We start from the raw sequence: 21,263 nt of genomic DNA on the forward strand, positions 1-21,263 counted from the left end.
TATCCCAGTCTCCCTGAGGCAGCACACACTTCTGAACACAATGAACAAACAGATGGACAATTTTTAAGTCTTGCAGGAATTATTCTAGATGGAACAGAGGAAGAGTTGGCAGAGGAAATAGTCAGAATTAGGAGAAGAGGACGGGAAGAAGCCCAAGTGACTCACCGACGGCCACCCCGGCGCCGTGCGTTTTCACCCCCACTGTCATCTTCATCATCACCTTCACCGCCCCGTAATGTTTCCCACACCAGAACACAACAAACAAGAAGAGCATCTGACATGGATGGAGTGGAAAGAGACCGCATAAGATGCATGGAAAATTTCAGAAAGGCCATGAGAGCAGCAGAAGCTAATGCCGCAGAACACATTGCAATGAAAAGGGCCTCCGAACCACAAAGAAGTAGAGTACCCGACATGGATGAAGTGGAAAGAGACCGCATAAGATACATGGAAAACTTCAGGAAAGCCATGAGAGGAGCTGAGACTAACGCTGCAGCGCATAGCGCAAGGCAGGGGGCCTCCGATACAGAAGAGTTCCACAACACAACTGGAAAACAACAGCCAGCAGTGGCCAGGTCTCACTCTGAGCCAACACTCTTTCCACCAATGCCCCCACCACCAACACCCCAGGAGACAAAGGGGGGTGCCAGGCCTAAAACACAGCAGCTATGTGAACAGTCTGAACAAGGACATACAAGAAGTGCTTTTAGCTGGGCAACCACCACTTGTCCACGGTCCAACTCACAGGCATCTCTAGAGAAGCACCTGTTGCACGCTGCACACCAACCAGTTTCAAGGAGAAGCTCTCTCACCCTGCAGGGAACAGGGAGATATGCGGATGACACCCAAGGCCCTGTCGCACCCAGGAAGGGAGCCTCTTTATCTCCCTCAGTCCGTAGAACTTCCACTGAATTGGATGAACAAGAATTCTGGAGAGAAAGGCGAGAAGGAGAATCTAGAATTATTAAGAGAATACACGCACTAAGAGCAACAAAGGAAACCACTGACCGGAAGGCTTTGGCGGAACTACTGCTGAACTGGATTAACACCGAATTGGCACTCACCTGGCGAGAGGTGGGTGAACACATATCTGAGGAATTTATTGCCCGCAGAGCAGCATACAGCCCCATCCTACTTAATTATCGGAATTACATACTGGAACTGATGGAAGAAAATGACAGCTGCCCACAGCGTACAGTAAGAATAGTGGAAGGTACACTGACTGGAGTGGATGAACTAGGAGAAGTCTGTCTGACAATAGAGGGAGAACCAGCATTTCAAGCTGACCAGAGCACAGTACATGAACATGAATTCCAAGCAGAGGGAGAATATGAAATTGAGGCTGGAGAAGATGAGGAACTGGAAGAAAACCACATGGATCAACAAGGACTTACTGCCAACAAGCTGCTGAAGCCCATACTCAGACAACCCATTAAAATCAAGTGTCCTGATTGTGAAGGATGGTTCAAGGGCGAAACCGGACTGCGAGTTCACCAAAGGACATGCAAAGGACGACTACTGACAGGTGCCACACTGGAATGCCCACTTATGGTCCCACCCGGCATGGTGAAAGCAGGCCTATGGGGAATTCATCGAGTAAAGAGAGGAGTAGAAAAGGGACTCAGCGAAATCCAAAGAGGAGTGCGAAGGGGATTAAGTGAAATAGAAGGGGGAGTAAGAAAAAGCCTGGATGAAACAAAAAAAGAATTGAAGAAGGTGGAAAAGGCAGAAAAAGAACAACAAAAGATTAAGGCACAGAAGAAGAAGGACGAAGAAGATTATTCAGACACAGAAGAACAGAGCAGGATCATGGCTCCCCTGATAATAAAGAATCAACAGGCCCACTACCAACCATGGTCTCACTCAGATGTCAGTGGATTAATGGCAAGATTACCCGTGCTTCATGATGGCGCAGGCCTGTATATAGGTGAGCTCGAAAGAGAAATGACCGGAAAAACTCTAGCCTTAGGAGACATCAAATACATTTTGAGCATGTCCTTGGGAAAACACGAAACCACGACTGTGCTAGAAAGGGAGCACCTTGGATACATTATGGATGATAATGCTATGGATGGAGTACCATTTGATGGATACCGAACACGGATATGGAGAGCCCTGAGAGCTGCTTATCCTAACCAGTACAGCCCCACAGCAGTATGGATTGACAATTTACAAGAGAGTGAGAACCCAGCTGCCTTTGTGGAAAAAGCAGCACAGAAATGGCGATGTAAAATGGAGCAAGACCCTGAAGTGTCCCATGCTGCCCGATCACAATTCAGACGAGCAATCCTCGATGCGCTACCTCGACCTATAAAACTACAATTGGAGAATGACTGGCGGCTTGCAGTGATGACCAAGGACGAGTTTAGACAAGCAGTAGCCCACTTTGTGAATCAACACAGACAATCAGAAGGAAAAAAAAGTCAACAAGATCAGGATGCTCAGCGGAAGCTGGTGTACGTTCAGATGCAGGACGCAAAGGGTACTAAGAAGACAGCTACACAGACTCCACTGCTTCCAGTAGCAACGATGGCACCTGTAACGGCACCTCAACAAGCATCACAAGGTTTACCAGCATTACCCCACCAGCAGATGGCGCCTTCTGCCACATTTCCTATGACAACAACGGGATCACCACAAGTGCAGCAGCCACCAGCAGTAATGACACAACAGTCAATAGTACAACAGCCAGTGACACAGCCACAACAGATGATGTTGCCACCACAGCAGCAACACCCAGGAACAGTGGGATGTCACAACATGTCTTACCCAGTATTTCCTTATCCTTGGAATCAAGGTCCTCGACCCAGAATGAATGACATTAGAAGAGGATTTAGAGGGGGCCAGCATAATCAACAAAGACTTCATGGGCAAGGTGCTATATGCTGGGTGTGCCACGGAACAGGCCACATCTCACGAGATTGTCCCAACAGGCATAACAGCAGAAATTCCAGGGAAAGAGGAAACACAGGAACTTTTCCTATTACACATCAACCACAGCATCAAGCACAATCAAATGGGCCAGTCTCCCCTTATGGGGGAGCCTATTACTGACGCTTGGATTGGACAGGGGAGAGCCAGTTCCCCATCCTATCCAAGGGAACTGGAGAGCCCATGCTAAGCATACTGGTGGAAGGGAAGGAAGTAAAATGCTTAGTGGACACCGGGGCAACATACACCTGTCTTCAGCCTCATGATGCTCAGCACCTCCCCAGGTCCACAGGAAAATTTATGAAAACCATTGGTTTCTCAGGACAAACACAACTCACACCCATGACTGCCCCTGTATTAATTCAAATAGAGGATAGCGCTATCAGAATTCCCGTATTGGTTGCAGAACACACCCCTGTCAATTTACTGGGCAGGGATGCATTGTGCAAATTGAAGATACAAATTCAATGCTCCCCTTCAGGAATATCTATCTCAGAACAGACAACACAATTGACTGTGATGACACCTCTTGACCCTGTAGAAACAACATGCCAAGTCTATTGGATAGGACAACTAGTACCAGATGTGGAACACATGTATGTGCAACATTACAAACACCTAATTGAAAGGATCCACTCAAACCTACGCATGCCACGTTGCCCCTCACACTGCACCATGAGATTTGAATCAAAACCTGATGAAGAAAGAGAAATGAACTGGCATACGGAGATGGGAAAATGGAAACACATTTCCTTGAAAATCACAAGCCTAATTGTGGCAGAGCAAGGAGTGGCAGGAGAGGTGCAATTCTCTGATGCATGGAACCTGAGGGAACAATTCAATGTTCCAGGTACTGCTCCTCATATCACTCTTAGAGTGGGAACAAATTTTAGAGCAAGAAACCTCGGACCAGTGATGTTGAAAGCTCTACATGCAGAATGGTGTAACACAACACACAACAACGTGCAGACTACAGGAGAGGGACATGACCGTCTGTTCAAAATCCACCTGGACAAACCCATCATAGTATGGGGTGCTCCCCAGGTGATTGGAATAACTGACACAGAATGTTCAAAGCCACAAGACATGCCATATGTGCAGGATTGCCCATATGGTAACCCATACTGTATGCATGGTCTATTCAGAGGAGCTGGATATCGATGTTGGAGCAAAAAGGATCACAGGCCTTTTGATGACACAGATGAGCGCTGCAAAGGACTACAAGTGACTGATTCACAGATAAATTCAACATGGCGGATGATGATAATAGAAGCAACAGGGGAGTTGAGTGATGACCAGATCAACAATTTGCTTAGAGAAGTACCACGTGAAGTGTTTTCAACAGGTGACAGCGATATAGGACTAGTAAGATCAGTTAGCCCTGTGGAGATAAAACTGAAACCTGGAGCTGTTCTTCCATTTCAAACTCAGTACCCCTTGTCCCCGGAAGCAACAGAAGGAATTAGGGGAACAATAGAAGATTTACTAAAGGCTGGAGTAATTGAAGAAACAAAAACTGCAAGGTGTAACACACCCATCTTGCCAGTGAAGAAAGCGGATGGCATCAGATGGAGAATGGTCTCAGACATGAGAGCAATAAACCGCATAATAGAAGACTGCCCTGCTGATTTCCCTGTGGCACACCTGTTGTTGTCAAACATTAAGGCAGAGGATAAATACTTCTCAGTTTGTGATCTTGTCCAGGCTTATTTTGCTATTCCAGTGGCTCCAGCAAGCAGAGAATTATTTGCATTCCAATACATGGGAAAAACATACCAATATTCCAGGCTCCCACAGGGCATGAAGCTATCCCCTATGCTGTTTAATCACATATTACAAGAGGACCTGAAACACCTCACCTGTCGCAGTACTATCCTTCAATTTGTAGATGATGTGCTGATTTCATCCCCTGATAGAGACACATGCGTGACAGACACCATCCAGGTACTGAAACTATTAGCAGACAAGGGCTACAAGGTCTCCCGGAAGAAATTACAGTTTGCAAAGACTCAAGTCACATACCTGGGAAGACTTATCTCCCAGGGAAAGAAGGGCATAGCACCAGAACACATAGAGGCAATTTCAAGAGCACCCAAACCAGCTACTGTGAAACAGATGATGTCATTCATTGGATTAATCGGATACAGCAGCGACTGGGTGGAGTGCTATGAGCAGAAGATTTCTCCCCTGCGTGCTGTGATTTCAAAGGCCGGATCTGACAACTTGAGGAACTCACTTACATGGACAGTAGACGCCGAGGAGGCTTTTAATCTTGTGAAGCAAGCTCTACAACAAGCCCCAGCCTTAGCACTACCTGACTATGACCAACCATTTCATTTATATGTAACAGTTAAAAAAGAAGCAGGGCAGGATGCATACATGGCAGCTATATTAGCACAGACTCAGTGTAGAGGTAAAAGTAAGCAGGCAGTTGCATACTATAGCTCTAGATTGGACGCAGTGGCCCAAGGTTATCCACCTTGCATTCAGGGCATGGAAGCAGTGTACACTGCTTACGTAAAGGCATCTGGGATCACTATGGGTTATCCCATAACCATACACACCAGTCATGCAGTTGCACAGCTTGCAGAGCGAGGGAAGTTTTGTTTGACACCCCAGAGGCAGCTGAAATATTACAACTTATCCTTGTGCCCAGATGTTACCATCAAAACCTGTGATACAGCAAACAATCCTGCTGATTTTATTCCTCTGGAATATGAAGGCATTCCTCATGAATGTGTGGCAAATTCCTTGGCATTCTCAAAATTAAGAGCAGATCTAGCAAGTGAACCCTTGATGGAAGGAGTAGTTTATTTTGTGGATGGGTCTAGTCATAACTATGATAACAAAACACATGCAGGGTTTAGTGTTATTAAACTGACTAATTTTAATACTCTCGTGACAGTTATGTGTGAGCCCTGCACCCAGCCTTGTTCATCCCAATTGGCAGAATTAAAAGCACTGACCGCTGCATGCTCCCTAACAGAAGGACAGGATGTTACTATTTACACGGATAGTGCGTACGCTCACAATGTATGTCACGTTCATGGAGCACAATGGAAGCAGCGGGGGTTCAAACGTTCTGATGGCTCTCCTATACAACATCTCGACCAAATTCAATTACTGCTCGCAGCCATGATGCGACCACGTCGGCTGGCTATTTGCAAATGTAAGGCTCATAGCAGAGGTCAAGACCATGTCTCACTAGGTAATACCAAAGCAGACGAAGTTGCCAAAGAAGCCGCTCTCAAGGCAAGAAAAATAAACAGGGCCCCTCGTGTAGGTGAACAACATGTCATGTTGCTAGATCAGTGCACTCTGTGCCCCACACCATGCCCTTTCTCCTCCCCTGAAGAGTGCAAATGGTGTTCTCAGTGGTTTGATGAGGATCACATGCATCATAATGACCCTCTGTGTTGCGCTATGTGTCAAAGGGGGGAGTGCATCATATGTGGAAATCTCCCCTGCGAACCCCGTTACCCCCAAGGATTACTATCTCTGTTGGTTAACCTCCCCACAGGCACCGAAGTCATGCAAGCACCAGTAGGTATCCTAGAGGATGGTACTAATGTCAATGTCACCATAATACAACCCCATATCACTATTGATGACATTAAATTAATGCAGGAGCGCGCTTCTGACTGGGAAAAAGTGACGTGGCTAGACAAGGGGGCTAAACAAGGACCCGATGGAATATGGAGAAATCATGAAGGTCTTACTGTAGCCCCAGATGGTTTGCTTGCCCTTCTTATTCAAGATGCTCATGGCCATGATCACTGTGCAAGAGGGGAAGTAAAGCAACAAATTTATGAAAATGGATTTTGGGCACCGGCACTACAGGATCGCATAGCACATGCTCTGCGACACTGTGACATCTGTGCAAGGTACAACATAAGGAAAGGAATGGGGCAGCGACCTCTAGGTCACATTCCCCTTCCTGAAGGGCCATTTAAACACTTGGTCATGGATTATGTCGACATGGTTCAAGTAGTCAATGGCTACCGCCACATGCTTGTAGTGGTGTGCAGGTACACTAGATGGGTAGAGGCCTGCCCCAGTCGGGGCCAAAATGAAAATACAGTAATTCGATTTCTCTCCAGAGAAGTATTTCCCAGATTTGGTATTCCTGATACCATAAGCAGTGATAATGGTAAGGCATTTACTGCTAAGATATGGGAGAGGGTAGCACAGGCACTACGCATCCGAACAAGGTTTGGATGTGTATATCGCCCACAGAGCCAGGGAATTGTGGAACGTGTGAATGGAACATTGAAGAATAAAATCTCAAAGATTTGCGCATCCACAGGTATGAAATGGTTAGATGCTTTACCCATTGCGTTAATGAAAATGCGGTGTGAGAGAAACCGCAGCACACATTTGTCACCATTTGAAATCTTGTGCGGGCGCTCATTTCCTGTTCCCCGGATCCGTTCAGAGGGTCAGGGTCCATCCCTGGAAAGATTGAGACAAGAAATCAGAAATTATATCAAACAATTGTCTCACGTGCACCAAGAAATTTTTAGTGAACAAAAAAAGAGTGAAGAAATGTTGAACAGGATGTCGACTGAAGGGCCAATTCAGTGTGGAGACCTGGTGTATCTGCGGGTGTTTAAAAGGTCATGCCTTGATGCTAGGGCAACAGGACCATTCAAGGTGATCCAGGCCACCCCAACAGCAGTAAGAGTTGAAGGGTCAAATGTATGGTATCATCTCAATTCTTGTTTCAGAGCCACATCCAGCGGAGAAGCTGCCGGGAACGATGGTGATGGAGGAAACCAGAGGCCTCACCCCATGTCTCCCTCCCTGTCAGAATCACCGACCTCCATTCCTCAACCCTCCATTCCCCAGCCGCACCCATTCCCCAGCGGGGGTGATGACGGTGGGAAGTGCACGAGGAGTCCAGATGAAAGTGGGGGTCCGGAAGGGAGGATGGTGCCAACTCCTAATCCTGGCACTGGTCCTGATGTGCCTGGGCTGTCTGGTGTTTTCTCTCCCCTCTCTGTGTCTGCAGGTGTTGATGCGAAAGAGCCAGAGGTCCCAAGGGAATTCATACCCACCCAACAATTCCAGCCAGGATGCTCACGCAGGGGTGAGCCTGCCAGCCACTCAGCCACCCCCGCCAGTCTCCCCAGTGAGGAGATCCAACCGACAGAATCCACAGCAGGCACATCAGCTCCCACAACGCCCACGCCTGACCAGAGGGGGGACCCAGAGTTCCAGGAAACAGCAGAACGACCCAGGGAGGGGTCATACAGTGATGAACGGCAACAGCAGGAACAACAACCCCACGAGACCCAAGAAGCGGGACAAGGATCGGAACCCAGCACGGCCTTTGCGGACCCTACGAGCAGTACGCAGATCCAGAGGTGGCCTCACTCCCTCGACCAATACACCACCATCGACCCTATCATCCTCAGTGACATCCTCTGGGGGGGGCAGCAACCAGAACCTAGCCATCTCTTTCACAACAACATTCCAGCAGCCCAGCCGCACCCCACACAACAAAGACCCAGGTACAGCTATACTGGACTGGATTGGAAGGACCTGGAGAAAATGGACCAATACTGGACCTCCGATGACGATGCTGACAACGGATAAACCATATGAAAGGAATTCAGTTAATCTGTTTGTGAGCATGCACAAGCTAAACAACACCACTAGAGACATTGACACATATACAACCACAGCTCACATCGCAGAAGTGATTACACCACCGAGTCTCCGAGTCACACAAAGAATACGAAGAGCACTTGTAGGACAGTGGCAAGACAACACCTGGCTACAGTGGGCAGAGTACACAGTGAAAAAACTCCGCCCAGAAGGAAATTGCTACATATGTTCAGCTGCAAAGCCCAAGTTGTGGGTCATGCCATCACCATGGACTGTGAAAGAATTAGAAGAATGGCATAAACCTAATATTACCCGGCCAATGCCTATCGAGTGTTTATTGAGACAGGGAAGTTCCTATGGACGAGGGCTTCTCATAATCACTGCAACTTCAGAAACAACTGGCACAGAGCAATGCACAATTACATTTCCTGACTTATGGACACGAACTGAACCAGCAACCATTACTGATTATGCTGTTGAGGAAAAAGGAAAATATGAGTGTTTTTCAGTCAAAGCAAGGGGAGGCAAGCGTGCTGTGAAGCAAACGGAGGTGGGCATTTTTGAAGGACCATGTATGCGAACTTGGATTTACACTTTCCTGGATCCAATCCCCTCCTGGCAGGAGGACACAGTAGCTAACCCCCAACCCTTCCTTCATTTTGGATCAGGACACTTGGTAGATCAATATTTAAACTTTTACCCACAAGACATTCCAATCACAGATGTGTGGTGGGCATGTGGCAGAGAGTGGGGCGTACAGAACTCCCTTCCTAAGAACTGGGTGGGGAGATGCGCCCTGGTAGTTGTGGCCCAGCGTACTCAAATTATTCCAATGGACTTCACGAACAAGGAAGGTGCCCTCTCAACTGTACGTACCCCATTTCAACGAAGGAAAACACGTGATACCAAATTGTCGGATGGAGTAGCATTAGACTCCCATGGAAATCCAGAAGGAGTCCCAGATGAATTCAAGGTGCGTGACGAAGTGATAACAGCATTTGAATCTTTCGTTCCTATAGTGGGAATCTTAAAGAATGCAGCCTGGATTAACGTAATATACTACAACCAATTAAAGTTCATGAACTACTCCATTGAAGCATTGGGAGCTTTGGCACAGCAGTTGAATGCCACTTCCAAAATGGCATTAGAGAATCGCATGATTTTGGATTACTTAACTGCCAAGGAAGGAGGGGTCTGCCAAATTATTGGAGATAGTTGTTGTACCTACATTCCAGGACACACAGCCCCCGACGGAGCTTTCACAAGGGCCATGGATAAGCTTAAGGGGCTTAAGAAGGAAGCACATGATAATGCTGGAAAGAGCCCAACAATATTTTCAGGTCTTCTAGGCTGGGGTTCACTTACTGATTGGATGTTCAATGGACTTGGATCAATTGGATCCACAATTGCCAACTTCTTTTTCAAGTTTTTTATTGGACTAATTTTGCTGTGTGTGATCTGTTGTTGCCTATTGCCGTGTGTCGGACAGTACTGTTCAGACACTGTGTCTAAGCAATTTATCGTGTTAAATGAAGAAGAAGAGGTAGTTGGGGAACAGATGGGTCAGTGTGAGTACATGGAAATGCAGGAGGTTTTTGCAAACACAATGGACTTCATCACACAGGACATAAAATATGTATGTAATGAATTTCTACCACATAATGAATTTCTACCACCATCAACATAAAAAGGTCAAACTATTCAAGAAACTTATGACTGTTAGTGCAAAGATGATAAATGATACGGTACCATGTGAAGCTGGGTGGCCCACATATCACATTGATGAGGATATGATGTGATAGCTAGGAAAATAATATTAATATAATAATCTTATTAATTAATAATCTATTATTGATACGCTATAGGCAGTATGGACGACACAATTCTGCAAGAAGCCTAGAAATGTGTAGGGATGAGTGGAAGGTTACATTTACATGTATGATTTCTATTAACCATATATATAATTATTATTACTCACAAAATTCTTTATGTTACTCATATTTACTCACATGCATGTTTTTCATTCAATCATATAGTCATAGCAGGAACTTAGTTTTTTGGAGGACTAGCCCTCACAGGCACAACCATCCACAATTGTTGGATAGACTCGCTTGCAAAATTTAGTATATATATATATTATTGTGCCACATGCTCAGTTTTCCGAGTCTAAATTTGGAGATGTTCTGCACCTCTCATACATCATCGGAATACAGACACTGTGTTGACTAAGGCAACTCGGCCCTATAACGGGTATGATCCTTTTTGTTTGGCCTGCATTGGGACGACCTAAGGCAGGGGGGTTGCCGCCACAGGTTCTGGATGGCTGCTAGCCAGGGAAGTTTGGTTTCAAAGCGGCCTGAAGCCTCTTCCCATCTGAGCACTGATCTCAGAGTCTATGTGTTGTTCACGTGTAACAACAGTATTCATGTGAGTCTACAGGACTATGACAATGGAATCAGAGGATGCAGAGCTGTACACGCAGTACTAAAACTGGAAAAGGTCTCATTTGAACCATAATGACTGGGAGGACAGAGCATGGAAGGCATATTAGACTATATCTAATCACCTTTTAGTATGTCCTCTATAAAACTAAGGACTATAACCACATCACATATAAATATACACATTTACTTATGATACAAGAACATAATAGGATTTTAGTAATATTTTAGTACAATTTGTAATTATATTTACTTATGGTACAAGAACATAATAGGTTTTAGTATTTTTTGTAATTTGTGATTTGTTATGCTTCAACCGTGGTTTGTCACATTGGATAGTGTGGGCTCCTTCTCTCATGGAGATGTAGGTTATGGTTCATCTTTCAATAGTGATGGTCTCTCGGTAGGGCGAGTGGAGTTACATCTGTGAATATCACTTTAGGGCAGGAACCGTCTCGGAGCCCGGCCATATTATATGTTGGTAAATAGTATCATTTATCAATTGCTGCTATATTTGACTCACCAATATGCACATTATTAATGCATTGTGTTGTTTGTTTTGGGTACCCTTGGAACTTATGTCAATCTATAGCATCAATTTGTATTCCTGCACTTACCTTGCAATCCACAGGTATAGGGATTGCAAAGCCGTATATTTTATGTAAAAAAAAAAAAAAAAAAAAAAAAAAAAAAAAAAAAAAAAAATGATTACCTTCGGCGAGTCTTTTGCAAGCCTCGAAGGGGGGAATATATTCATTATGTGATGCCTTATATTCATTATCTTATATTCATTATGTGATGCCTTATATTCATTATCTTATATTCATTATGTGAGGCCTTATATTCATTATCTTATATTCATTATGCAATGCCTTAATATTCATTATGCAATGCCTTAATATTCATTATGCACTGCCTTATATTTTATGTTTAAAAAAAAAAAAAAAAAAAAAAAAAAAAAACCTGATTACCTTCGGCGAGACTTTTGCAAGCCTCGAAGGGGGGAATTATGTGGTGAATTTTCATGAAGATCCCATGTGTTGTCAGGCGGAAGTCGAAGGATGGTGTTGTGCACATGCGCAGACACGACACAGGCCTACTGCAAATTATTTAATAATATTTGTGACAGTTTGGTGAGCTCATCCACCAATATAATTTATTGAGTGTATACTGATTGGCTACAAGGGGGTCTTCCATTTACATAGGGGGCAGACGCCCGGCCAGGGTTGGCCATATGAAAAAAAGGAGGTGTTTTGATAACTTACAAAACTTTCCCCAAGAGGAAAATCCTCAGAACGTGCGCACCTTCTCCCCAAGGCCTGGGTCGTGGGTCTCCGCTGCAGAGGACATCCATCATTCGCAACTCCTGCCTGGCGACACTTAGTCTCTGTGCATTTTTCAGAGCTGTACCAGGAGGACTTGTGAATAAAAGGCCACAACGGCCACTTCTCATCTCAGACCATTCTCCGCTGGTTTTTTGTTCAGAGTGCTAAGTTAGAGTTAAAAGTTAGTGATTTTTTCCACGACAGCAGACACGGCTCTTACAGCATCAACATGTATTACAATCACAGTTGTCTTGCCAAAATGGAAACACATAGAAAATCATATAGAACATTTGACAAATTAATTTATTTTTTCTTACTGCATGTGATTATTATGACCGCCGCTAGCGAAGCGGTCATATAATGATTGTCAAAGTTTTTTTTTTTTTTTTCCGTCATCTACTTCCTGAATTTTTGGTCAACGATACCCGGGACACCGAAACACCGGTGCACATGAAATTTGGTGGGTATGTAGCCCCACTATACTTTTACGGAAAAATTTTGTTTCGTCCCCGGGGGCCACTCCCCCCCCCCCCCCCCGTGTGCTGGGCCCCCCGAACCGCAAATTAGGAAAAAGCATTTTTTCCTAAATACCTACCTGAACTGTGGCACTGAGGATGAAGAATCTTTTATGGTATGTTGGTCTCAAGGGCCCACATCAACCTGGCCCATAATCACTCATTTGTGATTTGCAGCCCCCCGGTAAAAAATGAAAATGCTGGAAGTTAAAAGTGGGTTGGAAAAACAATGGACGCTTCCTACAAGGACTGTAGTTTACCGCAGAGAACATCTAATAAGGATAGAACGATGTTCACATGAAATGTAATTCCCATTTCTTTTTGAAGCCGAAATAAATCTGAGAATGTTTATCGGACATGCTTGGTCTTTACTGCAGGTACGTTAATCTTATAATATCAATAAGGACCTAGGTACAATAATGTTACCGTTAGCGTTGGTTGAGTGATGGAGGCCAATTTGATTGCATTTGTAGAAAACTATAAATGCGGCACTGTAATTGTATCTTTCGACTGTCATTTGTTGCACGTGCTACAAAAATCATTCTGTGCAATGGAAGATTTACCAACGTTACACCGGTCTGATACAGTTTTGCCTATACATGCGTGAGACTGAGACGTCTGTTTATTTGTTTTAAGTGCGTGCAGGGTGTGAGAGGGGAATCGATGTGCTTTGATTCCAGCTTGGTAGTTGTAGTCTGTGAGATTAAAAAGCACGTGTGTGTGAAGTATCCAAACAATGACACCTTCATTTCATTATGGCTGCTTTAGCAACATACCTTAAGCTACTGTGTAGTGGGTCCCATTAAGTGGCTACTTCATTCGCGCTTTCCTTGACTCATGGAGCTACGTGAATTTTATTACAACTTTTCGCCACGATATGGCAGTTTAAGTCCGCTTGATACTGTAAGGCGTAAGCCATTGGTTTCCAAAGGAGATTTTATTTGTGTCGCCAGCATAGCCTATTTACAATTTATGTTGTAAATAGGCCTACCTTATAGGCCAACCTGTAGCTTAGGGAAGCTAACAGCTTTCTATTAGGATCTAGTTTGTTAGTTACAGTTTTGTCATAACTCCCTGATGCATTTTTGCATTTAGAATAGCCAGAGCGTGGATATCTCAATCGGAAAATTAAACAATATCGGGCGCCTATGGACTAGGCTGGGTGAACCCAGTCTTATCTGTCCGCTATTTATTTTTTGATTTCTTAAAAGATTGAGCTTGGTCTGGTGAAAGCCAGACAGGCCATGGACCTCAGTTACACAATGCAAGGGAACATGAATCAGCCTATATTTGCACGAACAATAACGGACAACAGCTCTTCAACTTTGGCCCGTTAAAATGTGTATGAACAGTCTAGCGACGCATTTCATCAAGGCAAATTTGGACATGTCAGTTATTTGCACCACTGGTTAGATGTAAAACATGTACACTCATTGGCCTGTAGATGGCGGTGCACACATATACACATGCACACACACACAGGCACCCACATACTATCGGTATTAGAACGGCCGATGCATAATTACAAATTCAGTAGGATTAAAAGAAAGCCAAATATTCATCATCATCATCATGGCTGCATTTCCAGTATTGGCGATAAGTAGTTGTTTGTCCACTAGATGGCGCATCGTTGCAGTGAGACGTAATTTTGTTAGTTAAAAGTGGGTTGGAAAAACAATGGACGCTTCCTACAAGGACTGTAGTTTACCGCAGAGAACGTCTAATAAGGATAGGATGATGTTCACATGAAATGTAATTCCTATTTCTTCTTGAAGCCGAAATAAATCTGAGGATGTTTATCGGACATGCTTGGTTTTTACTGCAGGTACGTTAATCTTATAACAGCATTTCGTTTCAGACTACTGTTACTTAATTTGTGCATTAACAATAACGTTTCAGACTACTGTTACTTAATTTGTGCATTGACAATAAAGTATCACATGAACTAAAGATGACTAAAATCTTATGTAGTAGAAGAAACATTCACAAAAAATCCATCCATCCAAAAATGACCTTTGTTTTTGATAGCTGTTGAAAACGGCATGGAACTGACAGAGATGTTTTTGTTTATTAACTCATTGAGTGCCCTTCCCATGCGTTGAGTGCCAAAAACGTTATTAGCCTACGTTTTTAGCTTTTTTTGAAAATTACGTAACTAGACACTCTAACACACCTTATATGTGATTTTGGGAACTCTGTGATGAATGGAAATTAAATATATGACGATCGAAAACTCATGAAAACGCACAATCTGGACATTTTTATCTGGGGCCGTATTCACAAAGCCTTTTATCTTACCACTAGGAGTACTCCTAAATCACACTAAAAGATTTTAGCTAGGAGTTTTCTCTTAAAAGTTATTCACAAAGCCTTTCAGACCTACTCTTAGTAAGGAAAAATGACAACTCCTAAACTAAGAGTGAGTCTTCGTTGCTATGGATGACGTCATTACTCATGCACGAGCTTGACTGAAGTGACCCCCTTGATTGGCCGATGATTGTAACACGGGAATGATTCCAAACACCTCCCTTACGATGATGAGTGACAGGTCTGAGAATGTGTGTGCTACACAAGTAGTGCGAAGGATGGAAGATGATGAATAACTGAATAAAAAGGCCTAGCCTAAATGAATAAAGAGTAAGGCAAAACAAATAGCCTAGTCTAATGAAACATAGGCCTACGGATTGATGCAGTATCTTTGCAACATTATTAAATTAATCTGTCACCATATGCCTACGTTTGCAAAGAGGAGAACATTGTAATTTGATGAGTTTACACAAGTAAGTAACAGGCAACACTTCATATTTCATGAAAGACGCTATATCTCCATTTCTAGAAAAAAAACAGCGATTTTGATGAAAACTAGCCACTGTTTAGCTTGGGATTTCTCAGGAACAGAGGCGTGTAGAAATTCACGGTTTGCACCCACCGAGAGGTTAAAGTCTCACCTTTTAAACGAGCCATTGTATGTGTTCATAGCTATAACACAGAATATGCTGTGGCTGTACAAAAATCATCAACAATGGTCTAGATTGTTGGCACTCTAGGACAAAGCTCCCGAAAACAGCTTGGCATTCAATGAGTTAATAAATAAATAAATAAATAAATAAATAAATAAATAAATAAAAATATAACATTATGCTGATATCTTTTGCTTTTCCCAAATACAATGTAGCCTACAGGTGTAAGTGACCTTTCATCAATCCAGTTGCAATGGATGAACTGTGATGAACGGCCCTACTTGTGATTATTTAGAGATTTTAAAGGTTTTATAACAATGCTACAACTTCTTTGGCTATTCTACAATCTATTCACCTTTTCAGCACCAGTAGGCTACTTTCTCTGCAGCCACACACACACACACACAGGCATGCCAAACAAGCATACACAAAAGTTTGGGGGATGGAGTAAATACGAGTAAAAGATGGAGACAAATTGATTAGTGTGATTTATTTTTGCGGAACGGATGTACAGGACTGAGCAGCGGTCATATTTTGTACCGCTATGCGGTACATATAGTTATAGATGTGAATGCATTACCACAGCGAATCACATTAAACCCATGGATTAGTTCAACGCAGATAAACATGTAATAGGTATCACATTTAGTACCCAGTCCAAATAGTATGGCATCAAATTATAATGTGTATGATTTTTTTCAGACCCATGAAATAGTTTCATTCTTGTGCTTCAGTACCAATCCTGTGTATATTTTGTGTTGTTACATAAAAACACAACTCTTTTAGTCAGTAGGGGGAGGTATAACACAATAGTACGTCTTTTCCATGACCCATAACACCAATACCTTTTACAGACAATAAAATGTATATGCAGTACATCTGAATGCAAATTCCACCTTCCATCTTCCATGTATAAATACTCTGTGTGACTTTCATTTCTTCATCAGATCATGGAGCACGCCCGAGCCATGCCACTCACATCAGCCTCCTCAACACAAACATGTTTCCTGATGCTTATACTGGTGGTGACATGTGGGTCTAATGACTTATTCTTTGAACATAAGTACTTTGAACATAACTTGTATTTTTATGTGTTTTATTAAAATGTTGGGTTCTGTTTTGTTTTCAGGGGTAGATTGTGCTATTGAACACACTCAGCCCAGCTCCATCATGGTAAAGCCAGGAGAGTCTCTGACTGTTACCTGCAAAGTGACTGGAGCATCCATTACAGATAGCAGCTACTATGGAACAGCCTGGATCCGTCACGCAGCAGGGAAACCTCTAGAGTGGATCAACGTACTTTACTACAATGGAAATAAAAATGAAAACAATGCCCTGAAGAACAAGTTCAGTGTCTCCAGAGACACGTCCAGTAACACAGTGACTCTACAGGGCCAGAATCTACAGGCTGGAGACACAGCTGTGTACTACTGTGCCCGAGACTCACTGTGACAGAAAACAAGCACTTACACTGACAAAAACTCTCCTAGTAATCAGTAATATTACTTTAATGCCAGAATGAGTTTAATAAAAGTGTGTCTTATTAAAACAGCTTCATACTGTATATTGAAAATATGGTTAGATATAATATTTATAACAGTACATTTGTGGTATATCCCCCATGATTTGTTTCATTTATGTCCCAACCAAGATGCTGTAGCCAGTTTATTAATGTATTTAGTCATGCTGTTGCATTTCTTCAGCAGTAGGTGACTAAGATAATATACAATCAGAGGCTTAATTCAGTACAAACTACTTAAAAAGAGAGAAAACAAAACTGAAGTGAGAGAGAAGAAAGCAACGAGTTAACGTGCCAGAGGGATCTATGATCTGAGCAGTATTTGAATAAATGAAGACAACCTCCCAGTACACTTGTGGACATTGTTTTCCTCAAGTGAGCAATATTAATGTATAATATTTTTTATTAAAATAAATAAGGTGTTGAGTTACAGCAGAACATTCTGTGTTTCCATACTTAAATAGACAAACTTGTGCATCTCTGAGACAATAGATAGCACATAACCAGTATTCATTAGGCTTAGTCTTACTCGGGACCACTCGGGTATCTTTTCACAATAAGGACTGCCACAACTTAGTTGGAATAATTAATTTGCCATGCTAGGTTTACAAAATTCAGTATACATTAAGACTCCACAAAGGTATTTCTGTTAGCTGACACTAACCAACCAGCAAAAGAAAGAATGAAACAAACTAATAGATGCCGAAGACATTCTGTATGTGGAGATAAATGACATCATACGCTCTTGCATGACCTCCTGCTTGCTGCCATGGTTATGCAAACTCAGTGCTGGATGTCCATCAGTACTTATGGGGAGCTGCAGAACTGTGAGCTGCAGCTGAGTTCACATCAACACCCACAGGATGAAGGACACACTCTCACTGATGCTGCTACTCAGCACCATAGCATGTGAGTGCCTGTGAATATCAAATCCCTTTTCAGATTGGTACTAGAGATGTAGTCTGACAATTTGCCTCTTTTCTTTGTTCAGCAGCAGTGAAAAGCCAAAGTCTGGAGTCTATTCCCTCCAGTGCAGTACTGAGGAAACTCGGTGACACTCTCAGTTTCTCCTGTAAAGGATCTGGGTTTACTTTTGGGGATTATGACATGCACTGGATCAGACAGCCTGCTGGGAAAGCACTGGAGTGGATGGGTGCTATTTGGTACGATGCAAGTAAAAACATTTATTCCCAAATGGTTGAGGGACGCATAGAAATCACCAGAACCAACCCCAACAGCATGGTGTATCTGAAACTGTCTGGTCTGAGGGCAGAGGACTCTGCTGTGTATTACTGTGCAAGAGAAGCACAGTGAAACAAACACTGAGTGGAGATGTACAAAAACATTGTCACTATCTTATAATGAGCAATCATACACATAACCATCAGAGGGCAGTGATGGCCCATAGTAGCATAACAGCTGTTCATTCAGAAACAACAAGTGCCACTAAGGACCTGACATCCTCAAATAACCTTAGAGTGTCAAAATAGTCTCTAACTGTTGCATTACAAACCACAGCATACTGCCTAACTAGCTTCAGTCTGGAAGTAAGCACAGTGCCCATGTATGTGTATTACACTCTTACAACTGAGTTAGAGTGAATAGGGGGAGGTGTGAAACAACGGTATATATTATATTATTGTTATGCATTAATTTGATTGGAACATTATTCAAGTTACCCAATTGTATTTGCTTCTCATGTTGAGTGTGATTAGTGTAAACATATGCATGGCGTGTTTTAGTGGTCTATAAGGCAGCAGTTTGTTGTTTAAAATGCTAGATGTATGACATGAACTATGTCCCCTATGTCCCGGATTATTCCAAAATAGACACCTGAATGCAAAAGCGCCCACCTACCATGTATAAATACCATGGGCGTAGATTTAGGGTGGGACGCTAAGGACTAGTCCTAATCAGTATTTTAAGATGACAAAATTGTCCCCACCAATATTTTAGCGAACTTATTTGTGCTGCTGATCATTCCGACAGCCAGCACAACAGTAGGCTACAAGAAACGTCGTCATATGATTTGCTGAAAAACAGAGGGGGAGGGGGAAGGGTTATCTGACATGCACGCTACAGTAGGCCTACACGCATTGAGAGTGTCAAAGGCTACTGTACTTGTTTGCACCGGCAGTCAAGCGAGCGGGTGTGTCAACGACAACGGTAAGTTAGGGCTGTCTGCCAATACATAGCCTATCCCAAAAAAGGCCAGAGTAAAACATTGTGATATTCCCTTTGCCCTTCAGCATGTACATGTTTGCCTCTTTTTGTGGTTTGTAGATCAGCTTTGCCACCCCAAAATACAAAGCTTTTTTATTGCAGTCTAGATTGTAGCAGGTAGACCTTCTCTGCCTGCTATTTCCCCATAGCACCTGCAAGTACTAATGAAGGGGGGGGCACATAGGCATTTGATCAATCTGGCACCAGTGGAGTGCTACTTAAGAGGGGCAGCAGCCAGCAATGTAGACTCCACTGGTGTAGCCCCTGTCTGCTACCGTCAGGTATGCTGTCTCCCCCTAAACATTTGTGGTTTTATGTTATGTATATTGTGGTGTGTTTGTTTAATCTTCTGTGTTCTGTTCTTTTAGGCAGCACAGTCATGCTGATGGGGAACATGGGTCGTGCTGCTGTCTTGTCTTGTCTTGGTTTTGCTTTGGTTATTTTATGTTTGGTTTTTGTGTTGCCTGTCTTGTCCTTCTGTTTGTAACTTTTATGTTTATTTAGTAGGGAGGTGGCTCTGAGGGGGGCTACTCTGAGCATACGTGTGGTGTGGTTTTGTGTATTGCTTATCGCTTTGCAGTGTGCCTTTGCTGTGTAATAGGTAAGCTTTTCTTAATGCTTGCATGTAAAACATTTGTGTGGACGTCCATAGTTGCCACCCTCAGATCTCCACTTCCCAACTTTTGTGTATTAATAAATCTTTTGCTTTGCTGGAATTCATGTCCCTTGTGTAATATTTGAACCTACGAGCTGTGTCTGTTTAGAGGTACGATCTCTTAAAGATTCCCTGATGCACTAGGCCTCAGGGTGGCGTAGTCGGGCTACTGTGATTGGCCCCTTGGCCCTTCCTATGTATCACCCTATTACATAGGCAAAATAATTAGCCATACAAACTGGCAACTGGTGACCAGGCTTAGGCTTTCGTATTTTATTGTGTAAAATAGCATTAGCTGTTAGGATATTACCCAGGATATTGTCACAGCTAAGCTAGCTTCTGTAATCTTTCAACCAAAATTAGGAGTCATGTTGAATAAGGGTGTGTCGCACGGACAGTCACATAGGCTATAAGTCACCATCACTGACTGTTAGGCTAATTGGGCTACCAATCTTGCAGTCGCAATAAACAATGGATCCGAGACATTTTCCTGTTTCTATATTCTGTTTATGTAGGCTAATGTATTTGTGAATATAGCCTGCACAATGCAAAGAAATAAAAGATAAAACTGGTGCATTTCCATACTCCATAGAAATGAACATTGCGAGACACTTATCTGTTCTATGATCTCATCCCAGAAAGATTTTCTTTGACTTGTTAGTTTTTTTTACATTTATTTTATCTAATGACATAGCAAACATGCTGAATTGAATCCACATATCCTTGCACTTGCGAAACTATTTTTCAGCATTCACGTTCCTCTTAAAGTGACAGGCACTCAATTAGATTTACACACCAAATGTGATGATATAGACAAGTGTAGCCTAATAATTTAAATATTAATATAATGTAATCAAATTACTAAATATGTTTAGCTATTAGTAATCATGTAGATCATAAAATACTATAAATAATTATCAATATAAATTTATAGTTTATATGAATGACAAAATATGAAAAAGAAACCTATGACAACCATCACTTTCTATGTGTGTGTGTGTGTGTGTGTGTGTGTGTGGAGGGTCAATCAAATTCTATGATTGCCACTGATGTGAATGATCTCACAAATCACACAAACCAAATC

At 42.9% G+C, this 21,263-nt stretch overlaps 1 protein-coding gene and 1 gene segment (V, D, J or C); both read left to right on the forward strand.

Annotated features, from left to right (window-relative positions):
- LOC121704901 overlaps positions 1 to 21,263 on the forward strand; it is a 589,105-nt gene that overhangs the window by 113,541 nt on the left and 454,301 nt on the right. The gene's annotated exons all lie outside the window — the stretch shown is intronic.
- LOC121704693 lies at positions 16,732 to 17,234 on the forward strand. The segment is given in 2 exon segments: positions 16,732 to 16,814; positions 16,912 to 17,234. Coding segments are annotated over 2 exon segments (405 nt in total).

This window comes from Alosa sapidissima, chromosome 3, assembly GCF_018492685.1.
Source record: "Alosa sapidissima isolate fAloSap1 chromosome 3, fAloSap1.pri, whole genome shotgun sequence".
Taxonomy (NCBI): domain Eukaryota; kingdom Metazoa; phylum Chordata; class Actinopteri; order Clupeiformes; family Clupeidae; genus Alosa; species Alosa sapidissima.